The 20,796-nt window shown below is 46.7% G+C and overlaps 1 protein-coding gene across 3 annotated transcripts in view; it reads left to right on the forward strand.

The window, feature by feature from the left end:
- Positions 1–20,796, forward strand: part of LOC146205520 (LIM domain-binding protein 2-like) — a 300,230-nt gene that overhangs the window by 242,056 nt on the left and 37,378 nt on the right. For all 3 annotated transcript variants that reach the window (XM_084590235.1, XM_084590236.1, XM_084590237.1), the window contains 3 exons: positions 18,410–18,485; positions 18,860–18,962; positions 20,463–20,635. In XM_084590235.1, the coding sequence (XP_084446361.1) occupies positions 18,410–18,485; positions 18,860–18,962; positions 20,463–20,635 (352 nt within the window). The remainder of the gene's footprint in view (positions 1–18,409; positions 18,486–18,859; positions 18,963–20,462; positions 20,636–20,796) is intronic.

Here is a 20,796-nt window from a genome sequence, read left to right on the forward strand (position 1 = left end):
TCGGTGACCTTGTTGCTGGGAGAGAAGACGAAGGCTGGAAGAGGACTTTCGTGAGCTGTGAAATAACCCGGCTACATTTCAATAAAATAAAAGTAATTAAACGGGAGAAAAAAAAAGTTTTATTGATAGGAACAACTAATCTTCGTATCGAGACCCGAGTGCACTAACCACTAAGCGTCGAGCACTCTGGTTGCATTATTTTTTTTTTTATCCTCTAGCGTAACATTGCTTTTGCTCACTGTGAATATTTTGTCTTAAATAATAGAACTTGCTGTCGTGGCGCGCCGTGCGCGCTTCCCTGTGAGGAGCACGAGAGCCGTCCGAAAGTCCAGCAGCCCCCCCTTCCCTCTTATTTCCCGCTCAAAGAAAAAAAACAAAGGAAAGAAAATCTGGACTCAATAATCCAAGTGCAATCGCATTTCGAGGAATCAGACAGGAACCGAATTTTACATGATATTCATGCGACAGCATGAGAGGAAGGGCGCGAGTGTTGGATTAAGGTCATTCGTCGCGTGGGGCTATTCTGGATATATTACTTTTTCTCTATACCGATTTAAGTATATGCGCGTATGCGTGCCAGACTTGACACAAATTTTTAAAGGAAAGCATCTTGGACAACGTTTCCTGACACTGCAGCAGGGGGTACAAGAGCGCGCCGTGCAGACGGCTCGCACCTCGATCGATCGATCCCTGCCTGCAGGGATCCCCGTGGGCAGCATAAACATTTTTCGAAATTCCAGAAACCACCTTCCACGCATAGCGAAAGAAAAAAAAGAAGAAAAAAAGAAAAAGCGGCCCTATCTAGGAACGGAAGTGGAGTGGACCTCAGGCGCCCTTATACTCGGCACTCACTTGGCGAGCAGCAACTTGGCACAGCGGCGCTCGTTCCCCTTGTCGCGGCTGCAGCGCGTAGGTTAACCGATTAATCCCTTTACTGTGAGCACAGGACGCCACAGGAATGCGTAGAAAAGACAGGAATCTTTAGTGCGATTCCAGAAGGCTCCAGAGCTGCAGCCGTGATCGTTGATTCCAAAACGGGAGGCATCGTGAATTGCAAAGGCAGCGAGGGCAAAACTCGAAAGCACACCTTTTTGCACGCCTTCATTTCAATCACTGGAAACCACTAGCATAATGGTGTGAGAGAATTCAGCCATCTTTCAACCAACTTTGCCCCTGCTTGCAACAAGTTTCTCATGCAGTTTTTTTTTTTTTTTTTTCTGAGAACGTCAGATAAGTCGGTCTGCACTCCGTCATGCCTGCAGTGGAGTGATCCGAAGCCGATGCAGCATGCGAGCTAAATGCAGTTTTTAAAGCCGTGTACGCTTGTGCCAACTTGCAAAGCTCACGCTGCACACTATAGTGACTTGAGCGTTGGTGTAGGCAGTCTGCAGGCTTGTGGACGCTAATTTGTTCAAGCGCTCGAAGATGGCAAAAGCGACGATATGCGCTGGCTGAGAAAGGCCCTGCAGGCTGACACTGAAGAAGGACCGCAGCGCACACAAAGTATAAATATAAGGCACGAACACCAGAACACTCGCTTTGAGACGTTTTTATTACCTTCGACTAACATCCTTCACAGCCTGCGGTGACGTTTCATCGCTCAGTGGCGCGCCCATTCCGAAGCTGCAAGCGCTGTTGTGCCACGTCATGCGCATTATGTTGTTTCTTCTCCGCTTGGTGCATGGAAAAGGGCAGCCACTTCCAAGTGCGTGATCTTTGAGAGTGACGTACGAATCAAAATAAAGTGCAGGACTCGGGACAGGCAGTTCGAATTTGGCGCTAGCCGCTGCAGCACGTCATCGGCTGGCGTCCCGTCCCGTTCCCACCGAGCTTGCTGCACGTCTAATACCCTAGTCAGACGGACACGCTAACTGCGGTTATGCTTAACTACGGTTAGCCGGAAGAACCGTGGTTACAGAAAACCGTCATCTCGCCGCTGCCACACGGGGATTAGGCCCACCGTTCGGTGGTTTGACAGCGATCACGTGGTTTCTAAATAGACAACCAAATTGCCATTAATTTCTTACAATAAACGACTTAATAACACTACACGGTAATTTTTTTATCCACAAGGTATATGCACGTTGTGCAGCTACACGTGAATGCGCTATAGGGCCCTTCGTCCATGGCTTGCAGGCCAGCGTTGAGGTCGGCAGCAATCGCCGCATAAATGCGTGCGTTTCTCGTACAGGCCCGCAAAGCGTGGAGCCTCTCCTCCCACAGCCGTATTAAAATCATCGTTGCTTCATGCGACCACAGAAGTCTCGTAGCTGCAGCCAGAGATGCCAGAGATGCAGGAGGCACAACTCACGTACCACTCAGAGACGCCGCCATATTTACTCTGGTTCACGGTTTGAGCGATGAAACCGAGGTTGCCAAGCTCGGTTCGCGCCAACCGTAGTTAGCGGGCTAACCGCGTTCGGTTCCGCCGTGTGAACAACCGTAACCGCGGTTACCGATAACTACGGTTATCGTAACCGCGGTTAAGCATGCCCGTGTGACAAGGGTATAATGCGCTTAGGTTCGGTTTCGTGCGGGGGAGAGAGAAAGAAAGAAAAAACGCTTTTCTGGGCTGCAAAATCTCTCTACTGGCACTAACCACACGGCTCTGTTAATTAAAGAATTTTAGCTAAGCCGCATAATTAAAGCAGATTTTATAGTACTTTACGTCCATTCTGCTGAGAGCTTATTCCAGAAAACATCTTGCTATTCCGAAAGCCCAAAATTAGTAACTTTAGAAAGTGTTTACTTGACGCCCTGCGTGTAATGTAGCTACGGCACCCGTTATAGAAAGAGCAAGGTAGATTAACTGGCGTTATAAAATATTCCATGAATAAGCGCGCAGTATGCCTTGGCTCTGAGGAAGAGTATTCAGTATTCCATTATGGCCTTTTGAAAAGGCTCAGCACAAGAAGACGTAGGGTAATGATGATTGAGCAGGAGCTGGGCGCTCGCCCTGAGCAAGGGTGCCTCGTGAGAACGCGGCGTTGCTATTCAGCCACGGCCGAATTTCAATGGGGCAAAACGGAAAAGGCACGCGTGTGCTGTGCGATGTTAGTGCATGTTAAAGATCCCCAAGTGATCGAAGATACTCCGTAGTGGAGGCCTACGGAATAATTTCGACCACCTGGGGATCTTTAACGTGCACTGACATCGCACAGTACACGCGCGCCTTTTGCGTTTCGCCTCCATCGAAACGTGACCGCCGCGTCCATAGCCTCCACTACAGCACTTCCTTCTCTTTTTGCACTTTCACTTTTCTTTTTCCCATTCCTTACTGCGCGGTTCAGGTGTCCACAAAAACAAGTGTGACAGATACTGCGCCTTTCCTTTCCTATGAACGAATTATAAGAAAAATTATGAAAAGACCTCAGATTGAAAAGGCGGTGTTACAGAGGCTATCGCTTGCAACACTCACAGCTTTCGCTCTATCACTAGGTTCAAGTCATGCTTAAACCCTCACAATCTTTCTTTTCTTTTTTTTTTTTTTTTTTTTTTTTTTTTGCAGCAAGAGGCCAGTATGTTGTTGCTGTGGTAAAAGCCCTCTGCAGGGCCTATCTGGTATTTATGTTTCTCGTGTCATGCCTCTTTAACCACCCTGAGCAATGTGGATAACGGGAGCAGGTTCCGAACTGAGAGGTGGAATTTAGTATTACTCACGAAAAAAAAAAAAAATACTTGCTTGTCTAGCTGGTACAAATGGTAATACACGTAAAAAATAATGTTTAGGCTAAATGGTCAGCTTCACAAAAAAAAGTACTTTTTATTCGAAAGTTTAAGAAGCAATTGCTGAAACGAGGAATCCGCCGGTGACTGGAACGCGCGTGGTATACGTAAAAGAGAAAGATAGTATATAATTCGGATTTTAATCCATAGCGCATACAGCTCGGTCTGCCGAAAGGCCGTTGCCTGCCCTGGAAAGCCTTGGCATAGTTCCATACGTGTCGGAAAAAATACGCTCGGTATTTCGTTTCAAAATTGCACGCAACGATTTCTTGTGCAGCGTTCAGTGTATAGTGTGACACCATTCCGCTGCCCATTCAGCATCCACATGATATAGTCAAGTTGGAGGCTAGTTTGCGATACGCATTCTAAACGATGACTTAGGTACACCCTTTGTCAAAAGTGTAGAGCAGAAGGGGTCTGTTTCTAATCCGTCTAGTGGCGCCCCTTTAGCATTCATGGAAGTCGTTCACATTGAAGAGGGTAGGACAGAATTCTCCTCACCCTTCAGTAAAGTTGGAACTGAGAGTGCATTAAGAACTGCGCTTTGTGGCTCAGAAGCAGACCCCATGGGCTCTAGGTTTTTGACGAACACCATGCCCTCACTTGTATGTCTTTCACTGTAAGTGAGGGTGTCCACCGAGAATTGAGAGACGCTGCGCCTGCCTCTTTCCCAAAACTAAACCATCTAGTAAGAAGTTTGACACTTTGGCCAAATTCTGCGCCAGCCTTTCGATGACAGAAATTCGCGGAATGAAAAGGCGGTGTCAAATGCGTTATCGCGTCTGCTCGTAAGGCGGAGCTTAAGCGCCCTCCTATTTTATTTGTTCATGTCGGAAACAGATTGGGATGATAAAGAACGTAAATAATTAGGCATAAATGTGTTTTTGTGAAGAATTGGGCAGCAATTCTGCGAGCATGGAAGTGTGCGGCGTGCGTTATCCGAACTTTTTTGTTTTTCTAGCTATTCATGTCATTTTGTGGCAATAGGTAGCTCAGATATGAGCACATAAATTTTCGTATGTTTCTATATAGTATAACATAATGCGATTGTTAAGAGAGTGGTGCCCTTAGCATCGCAGTTTCTTTCCATACGCCAAGGTCAGTCAGTCAGCCCTTAGTTGATGCGAGGTCATGTCGTAGTGGCCGGTGCGGGAGGAGGGTAAGGAAAAGGCTACTGTGGAATAAGAAAGGTGCGACCACTGTCTGTGGGCGGGCACTTAGTTGCGGATCGAGGGAACCAGCGAAGAGAGTAAAAAAGCGCCCATTCGCAAGCGGGGAGGTGTGCACCTTCCAGTCCACTAGGGCTGTTTAAAAGGGCCTCTGGTGTTTCAGTTGCATTAGAAAAGCACTAATCCGGAGGCTCAGAACCGAACACAATCGCCAAGCTCTTATGTACTGCTTTCCAATAAAAAAGAAAAAAAAAAAAAGCTTTGTCGCAGTGGGGCGGATTCGAACCCAGGAATTTCGTGCCGGAACGTAACGACCTGCGCTTATTTTTGCTTTATTGCCTTTAAGGCTGTAGGGTACAATATAACAAAACACTACAGTACAATACGCGCGGCAGCCGGCTGTGGCGATATAGCTACCGTTCTTGTCTAAATATCGTTGCTATCGCCTCAGCCGATCTCCCCGCGTGCAGACTGCAACGCAATCTCGCGTAGTGCACTGTGCGTCGTTTATCTACCATCTGCGCGCAAGAGCTTTCGCACTTCTTACTCGGTTTAGCTACGTTTGACTTTTTTTTTTTTTTTTCTTTCAGAGCAGGGCCGAACGGTTGATTTATTTATTACCAATTCTTTCGGCGTTTGGGGCACAATATCGCATGCATCAGGACAAAAACTCGCTTAAAAAAAGCACACTAATTGGACGGTTCGTTGTCCCACCGATAGAACTTCCTGTACACATACGGGAATAGCTAGGTGTCGAATGGCCCGAACATCGAAGCTCTGTGGGTGGAAAAAATCAGCACGGAAAATCCCTGTGCTCCTGAAAAGTCCCGCTCCACAGCCTTAGTGATACATCCAATTTAAAGCTGTTTTGTCGAATTGTCAGCTTCCGAGCTGCAGTGTGTGGCAGTGTGCACCTGTTGATGCATGGATTGGATTCTCGACGCAGCGCGCACCGCCAAAGCGGTCATCGGTCTCAGGCATGGGCGCGTAGTAAAAGGGGAAACGCGTAGATTCCACTCGCCACGACGAGTGCAGGTCTTGGAACGTCGAAGGGAAAAGTGGAACCTCGAACTGTGAAAGAGAAAATAAAAATGAAATCGATGAATACGTCCGTCTGTCGGAAGAAGGACGTGAGAATCCCGGTGGAGTTTTACGCGCTGTAATGAAAGGAGAGATCGGGAGCGACAACGAACAAGAAATGCGGGACGAGCCCCACCATAGAGATTGGTCTCCGTGGCGCGAGCTGTCGGGACCGAGCCTCGGTTGCCTCGGCGACGTGTAGCCGAGGTCTGGCTCCCGCCGCGTAGCCGAGGCTTAGCACCCCCGCGGGGCTCAGCAGCCATCTGCGTCTCCCGAGAGCAGCTGCCTGTGACGAAGCACGCGGCGCCGCCGCCATGAACTCTGGCGCCGACGGCCAGAGCGCGTGTGCGACCCCTGGCCAACGCTTTCTGGATGAATTTCACCGTTCGTTGGGGACTTGCGAGAGGACTGTTCTGGACCTGCGATGCGTTTTGCGCCGTTTGGCCGGCACGGCAGGGATTTCAGGCCGAAATAAGTGATTATGTCACTGGCAGGCGACCTCCGCTGCAGTAGCATTCGGTTCTTGTTTCTTTTAGCGCGTGCATTGGGCTCTGGCCGTTTGCCTGGTTGCCTGGTTACGGCGACGGGACGCGAACTGCGCGCGCGGGTGGGCAGTGGGTTCTCGCCTGTTGCGCTCCCGCGGCCCATATCGTCCTATATGCCGGCGCGGACGCTGCAACGTTTCTCGCGTCGCCGCGGGAAGCCCCGCGCAGGCGGACACTAATTAGCTGCTCCCCATTACGACGCGTTTCCAATCAGTAAGTCTAAGCGCTAGGCACTTTGCATTACCATTCCTCTGCGAATTCGAACTTATGACCCACGCGCTAAATATATCGCTGCGCCTGTCAGTGTGTAATTGTAGCGCTGAGGTTTTTCTTTCTTTTTTTTTTTTTAATCAGGAGCTGCGTATTAACCACTGCCTCTGGTGCTGTCCCGTCGCTGTTTAATTCCCCTGCCACCTCCCGTTTTTCTCCCCCTTTGCACATCCTCCCGGCCTGCCCGACGCAACGATCAGCTGGCGTTAATATGCAAAACACGCCAATGACCTCCCCAGTGCATTCTCTTTCAATGAAAGCGCCAAGAACCGCGATTTGCGAAGATGAATCCGCAACATCTTTTTTTTTTCTTAATGGCTACCTACTGAAGTATATAGCCTGCCTCGAATGCTTAGTACACGGGATTTCTCGTTGTTCAGGCCGTCATAAGCGCGCCTGCTAACAGTAAAAAAAAAAAAAGAAAAAAACAACATGCGCATGTAGTACTGCACATAACTGCCATCCAGAGCAGTTGTTCTGCATAGTGCATGCACTATGGGCAACATAAAAAGAAAGAAAGAAATTTGTGTTAGTGGAAGCTTCATGAACGAAAACACGGCACGAATAAACGAATGTACGAAGTATTACAATATTGATAAAAAATTGTTGAAGGCCTCCCTCCCCCGTCTCCCTCCAGACCTTCCAAACCGTAACCAGGCTCACACATACTGTGCAGCGGGGCAAAAAGCGCGTGCCAAGCAGCGTGATATCTCATTTTCTACATTTGCCACTGACGGTTTGATTCGCCGAGTATCAACAGCGGGCACCCTTTTGTTTCCATGTGACCATTTTATCTGAATATCGGTTTTTCAAGTTTATGCATGCATACAGACGTAAACATAAATTAATAAAGTATTTTCTTTCGTATAGTTCGTACATGGCGCCCGCTAATGAGAAGCTGAGTTCGCGGGAAACTTGACTGGCCAGTCACAGAAGCCGACGTATAAGGTGTGATCGACAAGGGGCCGCCTATAACCACGCACCGTTACGATGCTTCGAACATCCGCTGAAGCCAGCTGTAGGTTCTTCTCTGTGGGGGCGCTTACAGGTTGTGGACGTCAATTAATAGCTCATAGGTCCGTTGCGTATAACGCCTGAAGGTGTTAGTAATCACAGCAGCAAGGCTTGAGCGAAGTTTCGCTTGCACTTTTCTCTCTGCTCCCCGCAGGGGGCATCTGTTAAAGCAGATGTTTGCGTGTACTGTGCGACACCACGGACCCCGAGCACCCACGCTTAGCCGTGCGTGGCATCGCCGTGTCTGGGGAAAAGGGGATCCTGGTGGTTGAGCCGATGCCGAGTGTTTGGACCTTTAAGGCCCCTCGGCGGAGGCAACACACCACTTTGGCCCATGCTTCCCATAGACGGCACCTCCGGGCTGACCCACCCGGGGGGAACCGGCAGTCGCCTTTTCCTATCCTCCCCTCCATCTTTCACTTTCCTATCTTCTATCCTACAGCTCTCCTGTCTTCTTCTCTCTTCTTGGATTCTTCCTTCTTCCGGGCGGCTAGGGTTAACCGTGTGTGGTGTAACTACCCTGGGTTACCCATATTAGGTTATAGTTACTGTGTACAGCTGGCGAGGGTAGGACTTATTTATTTAACTCCTGCCCCGTCCCCTTGTTGGGCTCGATGGTGGGTGGCTGGCACTGTGACCGAACAGCATACTTACTTTATGGCTTCTTCAAGGCAAAATGATCGCCAAACAAAGAAAAGGCGGACCGAAGTAACCTCTCAATTCTTTAATGAAAAACTAGAAATATTCCCCAAGTTCCACGTTATCCACAGTGAAAAACCAGAAAAGCCAGCCCGCATGGTGTCTCCCTTCATCGTGTCCAAGTCTCTCACACAAGCCCTGGGTCCAGGATACAAAGTATCCAAGCTGGGCAGTGGGGACCTCCTGCTTGAAGTCAAAGACAAAACTCAATATGGCAACATTCCAAAGCTTGAGTCGTTTGGGGACATACCAATTGTAGTGTCTATGCACACATCATTGAATACTGTCCGTGGCGTTATATCCGAGAGCGATTTCTTGAACCTCACAGAAGAAGAAATGCTTGAGGGGCTTAAAGAACAGCATGTAACCAATGTGCACAGAATAAAAATAAGAAAAGATGACAAAGAAATACCCACTAAGCACCTTGTCCTAACTTTTGCCACCTCCACACTCCCCGAATCTATTGAAGTAGGATATATCAAAGTGACTGTGCGACATTATATCCCCAACCCCAGACGCTGTTTCAATTGTCAACGCTTCGGTCATGGCTCACAGAGCTGTCGTGGCCGTCCAAAATGTGCAAGATGTGCTGGAAATGACCACACCTCTGAAAACTGTGCAGCTGTGCCACGTTGCGCCAACTGCGATGGGGAGCACCCTGCCTACTCCAGATCATGCCAAACTTGGAAAAATGAAAAGGAAATCATAGCCATAAAAACAATAGAAAACATCAGCTTCAAAGAAGCGCGCGAAAAACTGAAAAAGAAAAACCCATTCGTTTTTACAGCGAAGGCAGACTACTCCAAGGTGGCGCGTGGGGGCGACACGCCACGCTTGAATCTGGCTCCTGTCCAGGCAATGCCTCAGACAGGACCACCCCCGCCCCAGGCAGGGACAGCGAAAGCTTCCTTGCCATCTGCAAAACAGGGCCTACCGGTCTCACAACCGCCAGCCCAAAAGGCTTCCCTTCAGAAGAAGCCTGAAACACAAGCACCCGCAGCTGACCAGCGGACGTCCAGCGCCTCCGAGGAAGCGATGGACACTAGTCTTAGTTCGCCGCCGCTTCTGCGCCGGCACAACTCCCTTGAAAAGAAAAAAAGGGACAAACCCCGAATAACGGGCCCTGAGAGACCCGAAACCTAAATTTTTAACTCTCAACAAAATCCACCCAATATGGCGTTCCTCATTCACTGGAACTGTCGAGGTCTAATTAACAACTATAGTGATGTAAAAGATCTCTTAAACACGTTCTCTCCATTCGTCATCTGTTTACAAGAAACAAACCTAGGACCTGAATATAAAAACATTCTAAAAAATTATAAAGTCTTTCGGTGTGACCGGGAGCAGTCTGGTAGATTATCAGGAGGTGTCGCTATTGTTATCCAGAGTGGTGTTGCAACCAGACAAATCAAGCTCAAAACTAAATACGAAGCCGTAGCTGTCACCACTTTGCTTTTTAAAACGATAACGATATGCTGCTTATATCTTCAACCTCATTCACCAGTAAATCTCCATGACTTAGAGGAGCTTTTAGACCAGCTGCCAGAGCCTTATCTGGTAGTTGGTGATTTTAATGCCCATTCATCTTTTTGGGGCAGTGAATTAACAGATACTAGAGGCCGCATATTAGAAGATTTTATATTATGTAACAACATATGTTTGCTGAACACCGGAAAGCAAACATACTGCTCACCAAGCTCTGGAAAAATGAGCTGTTTAGATCTATCCCTCTGCTCGCCATCGATTTTTAATTATTTTAAATGGGACGTGATAGACAACCCGTATGGAAGTGATCATCTACCTGTTGTTATTGAGCTTTTATCTTCTCCATCAATCATCCCTTCTAAACCACGTCGCTGGAAGCTCCACCTAGCCGACTGGTCATTGTTCAAATCAGAAGCCAATTTAGAAAACATTTTTTCAGACAGCCTCAGTGTAGATGAATTAAATGAGCTTTTCACGACCCGTATCCTTGCTGCTGCTCACCTTGCTATCCCCCAGTCCTCGGGCAAAATACAACCAAATCATAAACTGTGGTACACACAGGAATGCAAGGAAGCAAAAAAACAACAAAATAAAGCCTGGGGTGTCTTTCGCAGGTACCCAACGCACGAGAACCTAATGAACTTTAAGAAAGCAAGAGCAAAAGCAAGATATATTCGTCGCAGCGCAGAGAAAACATCTTGGAAAAACTATGTTTCATCTATAAACAGTTCCATCACATCCAAAAAGGTATGGGAACAAGTTCGCAAACTAGATGGTACCTACTCCCCCTACACAGTCCCTCTCCTAACCCCTCCAGGTGTGCAAACTAGCTTGCAGGAGCAGGCAGATATACTCGGTGAGCATTTCTGCAGAGTGTCTAGCTCTAACCACTACACAGAATCATTCTTAAGATATAAAATCACAGCTGAAAAACAGAAACTCCCAACTAGCGGTGGCAGCAACGAACTGATTAACAGTTTAATCACAATACAAGAAATTCATAGAGTTCTATCTACTGGCAAAAAGACTGCCCCAGGCCCCGACGAGATACATTATGAAATGTTGTCCCACCTCTCTGAGCCATCTGTAGAAGCCCTTCTAAAGTTTTTCAACAAGATATGGGTAGTAGGACAGATACCGGAGGCGTGGAAAAAAGCTCTTGTTGTACCATTTTTGAAGCATGGCAAACCACCAACTTCGGCCAGCAGTTATAGGCCAATATCATTAACTAGCTGTCTGGCAAAATCATTTGAGAGTATTCTTAATATTAGATTAATGTTTATCCTAGAATCCCAAGAGCTTCTCGATATTCATCAGTGTGGCTTTAAGAAGGCATGTTGTACAACTGACCATCTTGTCCGTCTGGAAAATACCGTCCGAGAAGCATTCATACACAGACAGCACTGTCTAGCGGTCTTCTTCGATCTTGAAAAGGCATACGACACAACATGGAGGTTCGGAATATTGCGTGACCTTGCAGACTTGGGCATCCGTGGGAGAATGCTAAACATCTTGCGTGATTTCCTCTCTAACCGCTCATTTAATGTTCGTCTAGGTACAACTATGTCAAAAACATTTATCCAAGAGAATGGCGTACCACAGGGATGTATTTTAAGTACTACATTGTTTGTTGTAAAAATGAATAGTATAAGTAAAGCAATCCCAGAGTCTGTTATGTATTCACTCTACGTTGATGATTTGCAAATTGCCTGTACATCATCCAACATATCATCCTGTGAGAGGCAAATACAGATAACATTGAATAAGTTAGCTACATGGGCAGACAGGAATGGGTTTAAATTCTCCCCTCAAAAAACAGTAGCTGTTCTTTTTTCACTGAAGAGAGGCCTACAGACAGATCCAACTTTATACCTAAATGAAGCTGAACTGCCAGTAAAAAATAAACACAAATTTTTAGGTATAACTTTTGATAAAAAATTAACATTCCTGCCTCACATAACTAACCTTAAGAAGAAAGCTTCTAAGTCCCTCAACATACTCAAAGTTCTCTCAAAGAAGCACTGGGGATCCGATCGAACATGCCTCTTACACATTTACCGCTCTCTTGTACGCTCCAGTTTAGATTACGGTTGTATTGTGTATGGCTCCGCGAGGTCATCATATCTAAAGCGATTAGACCCAATACATAACCTCGGCTTACGTCTCTCTAGTGGTGCATACAGAACATCCCCCATTAAAAGCATCTATGTAGAAGCAAATGAACCACCCCTAGCCGACAGGAGGAGCATGCTTACATGCGAATACATACTCAGGATAAGATCTTTACCAAAACATCTCTGTTTCCCCTTAGTTACAAAGTGCCCTTCCAGAACACTGTTCATAAACAAACCCCATGCTATCAGGCCTTTACTACTCCGCTTTGAAGAAATATGCCAAGATTTAGGAATACTGGATGCACTTCCAACTGTAGCCCAGAGACAGTATCCATTTCCGCCCTGGTACAGCCTCCCCTCTACATGTGACCTCACACTGACAGCCTTCCGAAAAAATCAAACAGCACACGAACACATATTACAGGAATACCTAGCACTACGAGAGAAGTATATGAACTTCACAGAATTTTTCACAGATGGATCAAAAACAGCAAATTATGTTGGATGTGCTGTCGTGCAAGGAAACAGAGAAAAAGTCATAAGGCTACCTAACAGTGCCTCAATATTTACTGCAGAATGTTACGCTGTCTATGTAGCTGTAAATAAAATTATGCAACAGAACTGTGAAAAGAGCATAATCTATACCGATTCTTTAAGTGTGCTTACGGCATTACATTCCAAAAATGCAGTTGAGCCTATAGTAGGGAACATCATTCACGGCATAGAAAAAATCACAACGCAAGGCCAAACCATAGTCTTTTGCTGGGTTCCTAGCCATGTTGGGATAGATGGTAACGAAGTAGCCGACTCATGTGCTGCACAAGCTCGAACTAAGAAAATAAAGAAAATACCAATTCCCTACAAGGATTGTATTAAGTTAGTAAAAAGAAGCCTGATAGATAAATGGCAGAAAAAATGGAATAACGAAGAGCAAAATAAACTACACACAGTAAAACCCATAGTAGGAGAATGGAAATCATGTACACAGAACAAACGCTTCAGTGAGGTGATTTTGTGCCGTCTTCGAATCGGACATACACACTTGACACACAATTTCTTACTGAGAAAAGAGCAAAAACCATTATGCAAAGAATGTGGAGGTGAGCTCACCGTGAACCACATTTTGATCTCGTGCACAGAACTTGAACAGTTAAGGAAAAAATATTTTACTCCATTCTATAATGAACGCATCCCATTCCACCCCTGTTTACTATTAGGAGACAACCCGCTTGTTGAAATTTCATCTGTTTTTAGTTTTCTAAAAGAGTTAGGGATTCTAAATCAGCTGTAATTTTCTAAACTTTTCATTTTCACTCATAAAGAAGCTCAGCAACCTAGTGTTTGGCGCATGATGGCCATAGTAGCCTATGTGCCAAAAAAACCAACCCAACCCATTTTCTCTCTGCTCTTCGATGTACAAGAGGCGCAGTGTTGCGTACTTTCAGCGGGATGTGAAATTACCGCAAAATATTAACATGCTTTTTAACCGAAATTTTGGAGCCGTTGGAACGATACCTAGAAGAAATGTGCAGCTATATATATCCAGATGCGCCGAAAGACACGCGAAATATTTGTCAAGGATTTCAGGAAATATATGGTTTATTTCCTAGTATATAGTTATACTTTCCCAAAAGACTGCGACTTGATGGCGTGTAGTAGATTTATGGTTGACACCTTTATGTGCACTCCAAGAAGCAAAAAAAAAAAAAAAAGGCGCATGCGACACAACGCTATACAGATGCGTGCAGAGGGCCACCGGAGGTTAGCTGTTCAGCCTCTTTACGACGGTGTTTCACATATCCCGTCTGATTACATTCTGTCCAGAAGATATATTCTAGCGAAGTTGTGAGATCTCGGGATCGTGGTGCCTAAAACTGAAAATAATGAAGGAATCTGACCAAAAAATTAAGCCTACGTTTAAGAAACATCTATTGAGCAGCATCACCAGTGTCCGAAGATGCTTGGACGCTGACAAAACGATGTGTCCCTGTTGGCTCATATGAACGCCTTTGAGCTTCGAAGGCTCGCATTCGAGGTGTTTTCAATTGCACTCGCTAATCGGACTTCTATCGGCGGTCGGATATGACAGGGCGATTAGGCAATTGAGCTTTAGAAAAAGAAATTGCTAAAGAATAGGAGGAACCCTCGCAAGGCATCTGAACGCGCCCGACTACAGGAGATTATTCTGATTTAATCACGCTTTGTTTATCGTTACCACGTTTGACGCTTAGCGGATAGATTCTTTTTTTTTTTTCTTCGGAACTGACTGGTACAGATCGTTGTAATGTTTCAGAGTGGGTCAGGGAACAAACGCGAGATATACTGGCATTCATCGAAGTCAAGGAGAATTAAGTGGGCGTGTGCAGGACACGTAATGCGAAGACAGCATAACCGATGGTCAAGTTGGATTCCAAGGGAAGGAAAGCGTAGCAGGGGGGGCGGCAGAAAGTTAGGTGGGCGGATGAGATGAAGTTTGCGGAGGTCAAGTGGATGCAGCTAGCACAGGACCGGGTTATTTGGAGGGATATGGACGTTTGGCAGCTGGAGCTGCCAACTCGGGCCTCTCCTTTCATATGGTAGGATGATACCACAATCAGCCTGCCAAAACCCTTGCATTTACGCTATCCATAGGCCACGCAGGCACGTTCATACGGCTCGGTTGAAGCGGGGTTTTATATGTTGGCTGGTAGCTTACGCTATCGCGTCATCGCGAAGGTGGGAGTGAAGACAGAGAGAAAGAGGTGCCGTAGTGGAGGGCTTTGGACCACCGCGCGATAGAGGCTTTCGCCTCATCGCGCTTTATTGGTCAAAAGTTCCCCGTAAATTTTTTTTCTTTTTGTTTTTGATATCTCGGAAAAAGCCAGCAAAACAGTTTCTCTCAAAAATGATTTTTTTGTTTTTTTTTTTCGAGTCCTTACATCTATACCTTTCAGGCGCCTGTCGTGCTGATAGACAACATTTCAGTGTAGGCTGATTCCATGGACCTCTCTGTCTAAAAGCAAAATAGTTTGCCTACCATGTTTCAAAAGATTTGGGCGTACCTGTTTCGTGGCTGAAGGTGGAATCATTTCAAGCGCACGCTGCGCATGTATTATTTATTAGGCCTGAACCTTTGGTGGCTTCTTTTGGTGGGCACCGTTTGGGAGCTGGCTACGGTTATACGTAGTATACCCAATCCATTTCTTGGTCATTAAAAATTGCTCCCTCAAAGAGGGATCCAGCCCAGTCGACTTCTCGATGCTATAGCCCCCCCCCCCCCCCCCCCCTTTCTCCTCCTTTTAAAATCTGCCACTTGTGCACGAGAAGAGGCATGAGAAAAATTGGGTTTAGCTTGATTAAACCTAGTTATCGGAGCGTAAGCTCTGTCAAGCATGGCTACACATCAGCCTGATGCCTGCGCCGAAGCGTTGACGCACTGAAACCCATGGCGAGATTGAGCAACCAAGCGCTGGCATAGCAGCTATTACCCCCTCGCCTAGTCACGTGGTCAGTGCACGTTAAAGGGCCCCAGGTGGTCAAAATTTCGAGAGCCCTTCACTACAGTGGCTTTTGAAACGCGCAATTCAATGAGCCAGTAGAAGCGCATATGCACAAAACTTGCTGAATTAATTTACCACGAAAGCAGTGCTACTGTATCTACTTCTCAGGAAATCGAAGATCCCACTTATTTGTTCCAGCAAATCGAATAGTGTATGTTCAATTTTATTCGAAACGAATAGAGTATGTTCTCAAGCTCTCGAATAATTAGCACGAACCGCAAACATGTCCTGCCGTAATTTCATTATCCAGCTGCTCCAAAAACGGCGCCCACACCGATGCTGCGTGCCATCGTGCTGTGATGAGTATTCACGGCACGAATGGTTCAGCACATTGATGCTGTTCATTCGTGTGGCGGCTTTTATAATGCTCATACATGGCATCTATGACTGGACGACGCGAAAGGGTTCAGGCAATCTTTGCAACAAGCCCTACCTTGGCGCCCGATTGCGGAGTCCGTGACTTATATATGTGGCTGTCATCCGTCTCATCTGAGGTGTGACTCTTGTTTATGCTTTCTCGTTATCGGCAGCAAACGGTAATTCTTCCATCCGTATAACTTGACGATCGTAGACTTACTACCGACCTTGAGTGTGCGACCTCTTAGTTGTTTTTTCGTGTCTTTTTGACATAGCACCTCACAGCAGCTCATCTACTGGCGCTTTAGTGTGTCGCACGATTGCCCGTTTTGAACGAAGATTCGCACAAGTAGCGAATGAATATTCGATTCGTGTTCGATTAAGCACTTAGTATACACTATTCCTGTTCGATTCGGGAAAAGTACTATTAGCACACCTCTACATGGCCGATTGTTACCAACTGATTTTTTTTTTTTCTTTCCTTCTGTCCTACTGCAAATACGCACGGATCATAATACTTTATTTTGGAAGTATCTTACTTTAGGACGCGTGTCAACGAGATGTATGTAAAGGCGAAAGAAGTAGCGCCATTTTGGTCAGATATGTAGCTCATGTTTTGCTCGAAGGCTGCTAGGTGCGTATTTGTTAGTTTGCTCTTCATTTGCGTCGGAAATAAATTAACATTATTTAGCTTTTCGTTTACAGGGCTTAACATCACAACGTGAATCAGACTATGAAGGACGCCTGGGGTTCTTTTAACTCGCACTGACATCGCTTTTCCTTGCGCCTCCCTCCACTGAAAAACGGTCGCTGCGGCCGGGAGCGAACCCCGGTCATTGGGTTCAGCAGTCGAACAGCTGTTCATCAAGCCACCGAGACAGGGCTTAAATTGTTATTGTGTTTAGTTCAGGCAATATATATATATATATATATATATATATATATATATATATTAAAGTGGTGCCCTTTTCACATATACAACTACGCTATCGATCAAACCGAGCACGGCAGAATAGTAGTGAATAGTAGGCACCTTTCAGAACTCCCGTAAGCTCAGGGGAACAAATTGTAGGCTGGTGTGTAACGGTCGTTGTACTTCTCCGTTGATGTTATCTTGGGAATATAAAATGCAGTGTCATGCCTCAGCAATTCTAGAAATACCATAGTCTCAGACGAATTTGCATCTGAGGCTGTCTGCACAGAAAAGTTACCCATAAAACGCATACCGATACACACCACTCTAGGCTGTACGCACTCCCTCATGAAACAGCTCTTTTTGCTCGTTGATAAGAGCTGCACCACGGAAACGTTACAAAGCCGCTTCGATCATATGTATCCAGCAACTTCCCGCATTTTGGCACCAGTAGAAGCATGTTTAGCCTATCCTTTTTTTTTTTTTTTTTTCGGCGGTAGGCAGTTTACTGCATCTCTCCGCGTCAACGCAGTGTGCCGCGCTGACAGTGATGAAGCGACGAGGCGGATACGCCGCGCGCGCGCGCTCGCGGTCGGTCGAACCGCGCTCATGCCGCGCTCGCCGGCCGCCGCAGCAGCAGGCGCGAGCGGCGGCGCGTCGGGAGCGCTCGCGAGCGCGCGCTGCTCCCCTTTCGGAGAGCCACCCCCGCCGGCCAAAATGGTACGACCCTGGACCCGAGCAAGGTCACGCCGTACCAGTACAATGCACGCTCCACAAACCGGCGAGCATCGCGACGCTTGGACAACGCTCTCGGGGCGAGCCATTTGTAGAGTTGGTGGCGGCGCTCCGCGCCGCGTTAGCCTGCTGCCTCAATGCTGCGGGGCGCCCGCGGCATGCTGCGTTCGTGAAGAAGGCGTTTTGAATTGTGCACACTGTTGACGCAGCAAGCCTATAGAAAAGTGATGGCACACGGGAGTGTTCGACGTCGCAGCAACGCAGTGTTTATGAAACGATGTTGACTCTAAGCCTAACCGGCGAGCGGACTACACGGATGCGGCATGTTTCGTGTCTGCTCGTTCTCGGTCTACGTGCGTGCCAGCTGGAATACCCGTGTTGATTGAGCGGCACAGCATCGTACCATATAGCGGCAGCGCTAGTACATTTTCCGCGTTCCTCACTACAGCTACTGAGTTCGTCTTCGCCACGTGTATTTTTTTCCCCCGACGCGTCATCGCGTAGTGACTGAGATGCCGTCCGTCGCAGGTGACCGTGCTGCGTCTAGAAAACTGCGTATACCAGTGCTTCGCAAGAGACCTAGAAACTGATGCACAATCATGAACTCCTGAACGTTACATGGTTTCATTAGTGTAGTGTGCTGCGTTTTGAACGTTCTTGTTCGCCAGCCAAGCCCTCCAATGAAGTCGATGTTTGGACAAAGCATGCCCGGCGGTCCGCCGGCAGACCCATTTTATTCATCGCCGTTTTCGTCCTATTTCAGAAGACACACGCCATACTTCGGCCAGCCGGACTACAGAATATACGAGATGAACAAGCGGTTGCAACAAAGGACGGAAGTAAGTGCACTGTTTCTTTCAACATTGTAGTAGGGCAGAATGGCGGCTTTTGTTTCCGCCTTTGCGTTTCATGTGTCCGAGCTTACGCTGATTTCGGTCGTAGACCATGCTTTGTTTATGCCGCGGATCATAGGCTAATTTTTGAATGTAAGAACGACGGCATCGAGACGGATCCCGCTTGCAAAATTTGCTAGCTGTATACGCTTCTGATTTTGTACCATTTCGTAATAATGCGCACTTCTTTGGGAAATGCATTTTCGAGACTCCTGCTTTGATCATTTTACTTGTTAAACCAGATAAACAGCTTGCGCTTGAGCCATTAAGCTACCAAATTCAGTTGCTTTGCTTTCTGCGTTACGCTTGTTTTGCTACAGGAAAGCGACAACTTGTGGTGGGATGCGTTTGCGACGGAGTTCTTCGAAGACGACGCCACCTTGACGCTCACATTCTTCCTGGAGGATGGGCCAAAGCGTTACAGTGAGTGAGACAGTGTGCACAATGACTATCAGTTTGTAACACTACTAACTGTATTCGCCAGAGGGCACAGCTGCACGCGAGCCGAGGGAATCTCGCTGATTTGTGCTGCGGTTAACACCCACAGAAAGCCGTGCCAAAAAAGCAAGAGCAACTGTCGTGGTATCTGCTAGGTGCTGACTTCTAAACCTGCCATTTGAAAGCAAGTTGATCAGTTTCTTGGTAAGAGGTTACAAATGTTTCAGGCCAAATGCATGTCTGCATTTGTTAAAAGTGACCAGCCTAAGTGTGCACCAATGATTGCAACAGCCTCTGGAATTGAGGGAGGGAAGCCTCACACTGTGACCAATTTTATGGGTCTGCACTTGTAAACATGGCACAGTTTCTTTTTCAAATCAAATTCTTCTCGCCATTCAGTGCATTCAGTGATGATGGGCACTGTAATAAAAATCTGCCATAGAGATTCAGGAGTCTGATGTGAATTAGCCCCCTGCGTAATTTGCATTGCCTTGCATAATCTAGCTTTAGGCCTTGGTTTGTTCATGAGTGCCTGTTCCAAGAAAATACTTCATTTCGACTGACAGTGTTCTGCTGTAATATACTATGCTTGTGTGTGCCTTGAAAGCTTTATGAACTGAGCTGCTGTTGAAGCTTCACAAAAGTTTTTATGTGGTAGGATCAGATTTTTTTCGGATGAGCAACAGGTGGCAGCAAGAGTAACTGCTCATGCAGTGCACATACTTTGCTGCTCTCCTGTGACTACGTAAGTGTCCAGTGTGAAGTCGCAGGTAGGGAAGGAAGCAGGCGGGAGGCTGTCAGAAGTAGTTTGCTGGGAGCCATAGAAGCAAAGGCACAATTTTAGACGAAGAATGGTGAAGGCTTATATGATGTGTGTCGAGGCCAAATGTGGCAAAAATTAGATTAATACTCTTTTTTTTTAGGAAGCTGCACCTGCGCAGCTTTAGTTGATCAGTGCACAGTGAAGCATGGGTAGTATGAGTCTTGTTGTATCACAGAAAAGAAAATGCTGTCCTCAACATGGGCTCAATCTCGGCATGGCAGCTGTGATCCAATGCAGGGAAAACGCAAAGCATCTTGTAATGTTCGATGTCAATGTATGTTAAGAAACGTCCGGTGGTCGAAATTTCCGGAGCCCTGCACTACTGTCCTGCATAGCTAATGTTGCTTAGGGATGCTAAACCCGATAAGCTAGCAAACCAACTCAGTACTCAAAAGGGATGATGCATTATCCCTAACACGGTTTAGTTAGGGAGCTGACATTACATTGCAAGGTTAGAACTGCCTGCAGTTAACAAGCTACTGTGTGTGGAATAGTAGGAGTGTTGCTTGCTGGTTATGGCCATTATTTGCTTGCTGGTTATGGCCATTATTAGCGTGGTGGTTTTGATTGTGTGATCAGTGTTTGTTATCTTAGAAGTAATGTTACACTGCTCTTGAAGTTTTGTAGTGTCATTTCTCATTTAGTTTTATCATCTAATGCAGCTATTGGACGAACCCTAATTCCACGCTACTTCCGGAGCATATTTGAAGGTGGCGTAACGGACCTGTACTTCAACCTAAAGCACCCCAAAGAGTCATTTCACAACACTTCCATCACACTGGACTGTGACCAGTGCAACATGGTGACACACCATGGGAAACCTCCATACAGCAAGGTGAGTGCTGGTTTTGGGGGGATGCATTGCAACATGAGCTACTGTCCATGTGTTGGCCATTTATCTCTCTGGGCCAGCACATCACACCACACTTAATTTAGAAGGAAGCATATTCATGATTGTTGACATGAGCAGTGAGTGCTTTGATGCGAATTTGCCAC

Source organism: Amblyomma maculatum, chromosome 1 (assembly GCF_055883805.1).
Source record: "Amblyomma maculatum isolate TAMU_Amacu chromosome 1, ASM5588380v1, whole genome shotgun sequence".
Taxonomy (NCBI): domain Eukaryota; kingdom Metazoa; phylum Arthropoda; class Arachnida; order Ixodida; family Ixodidae; genus Amblyomma; species Amblyomma maculatum.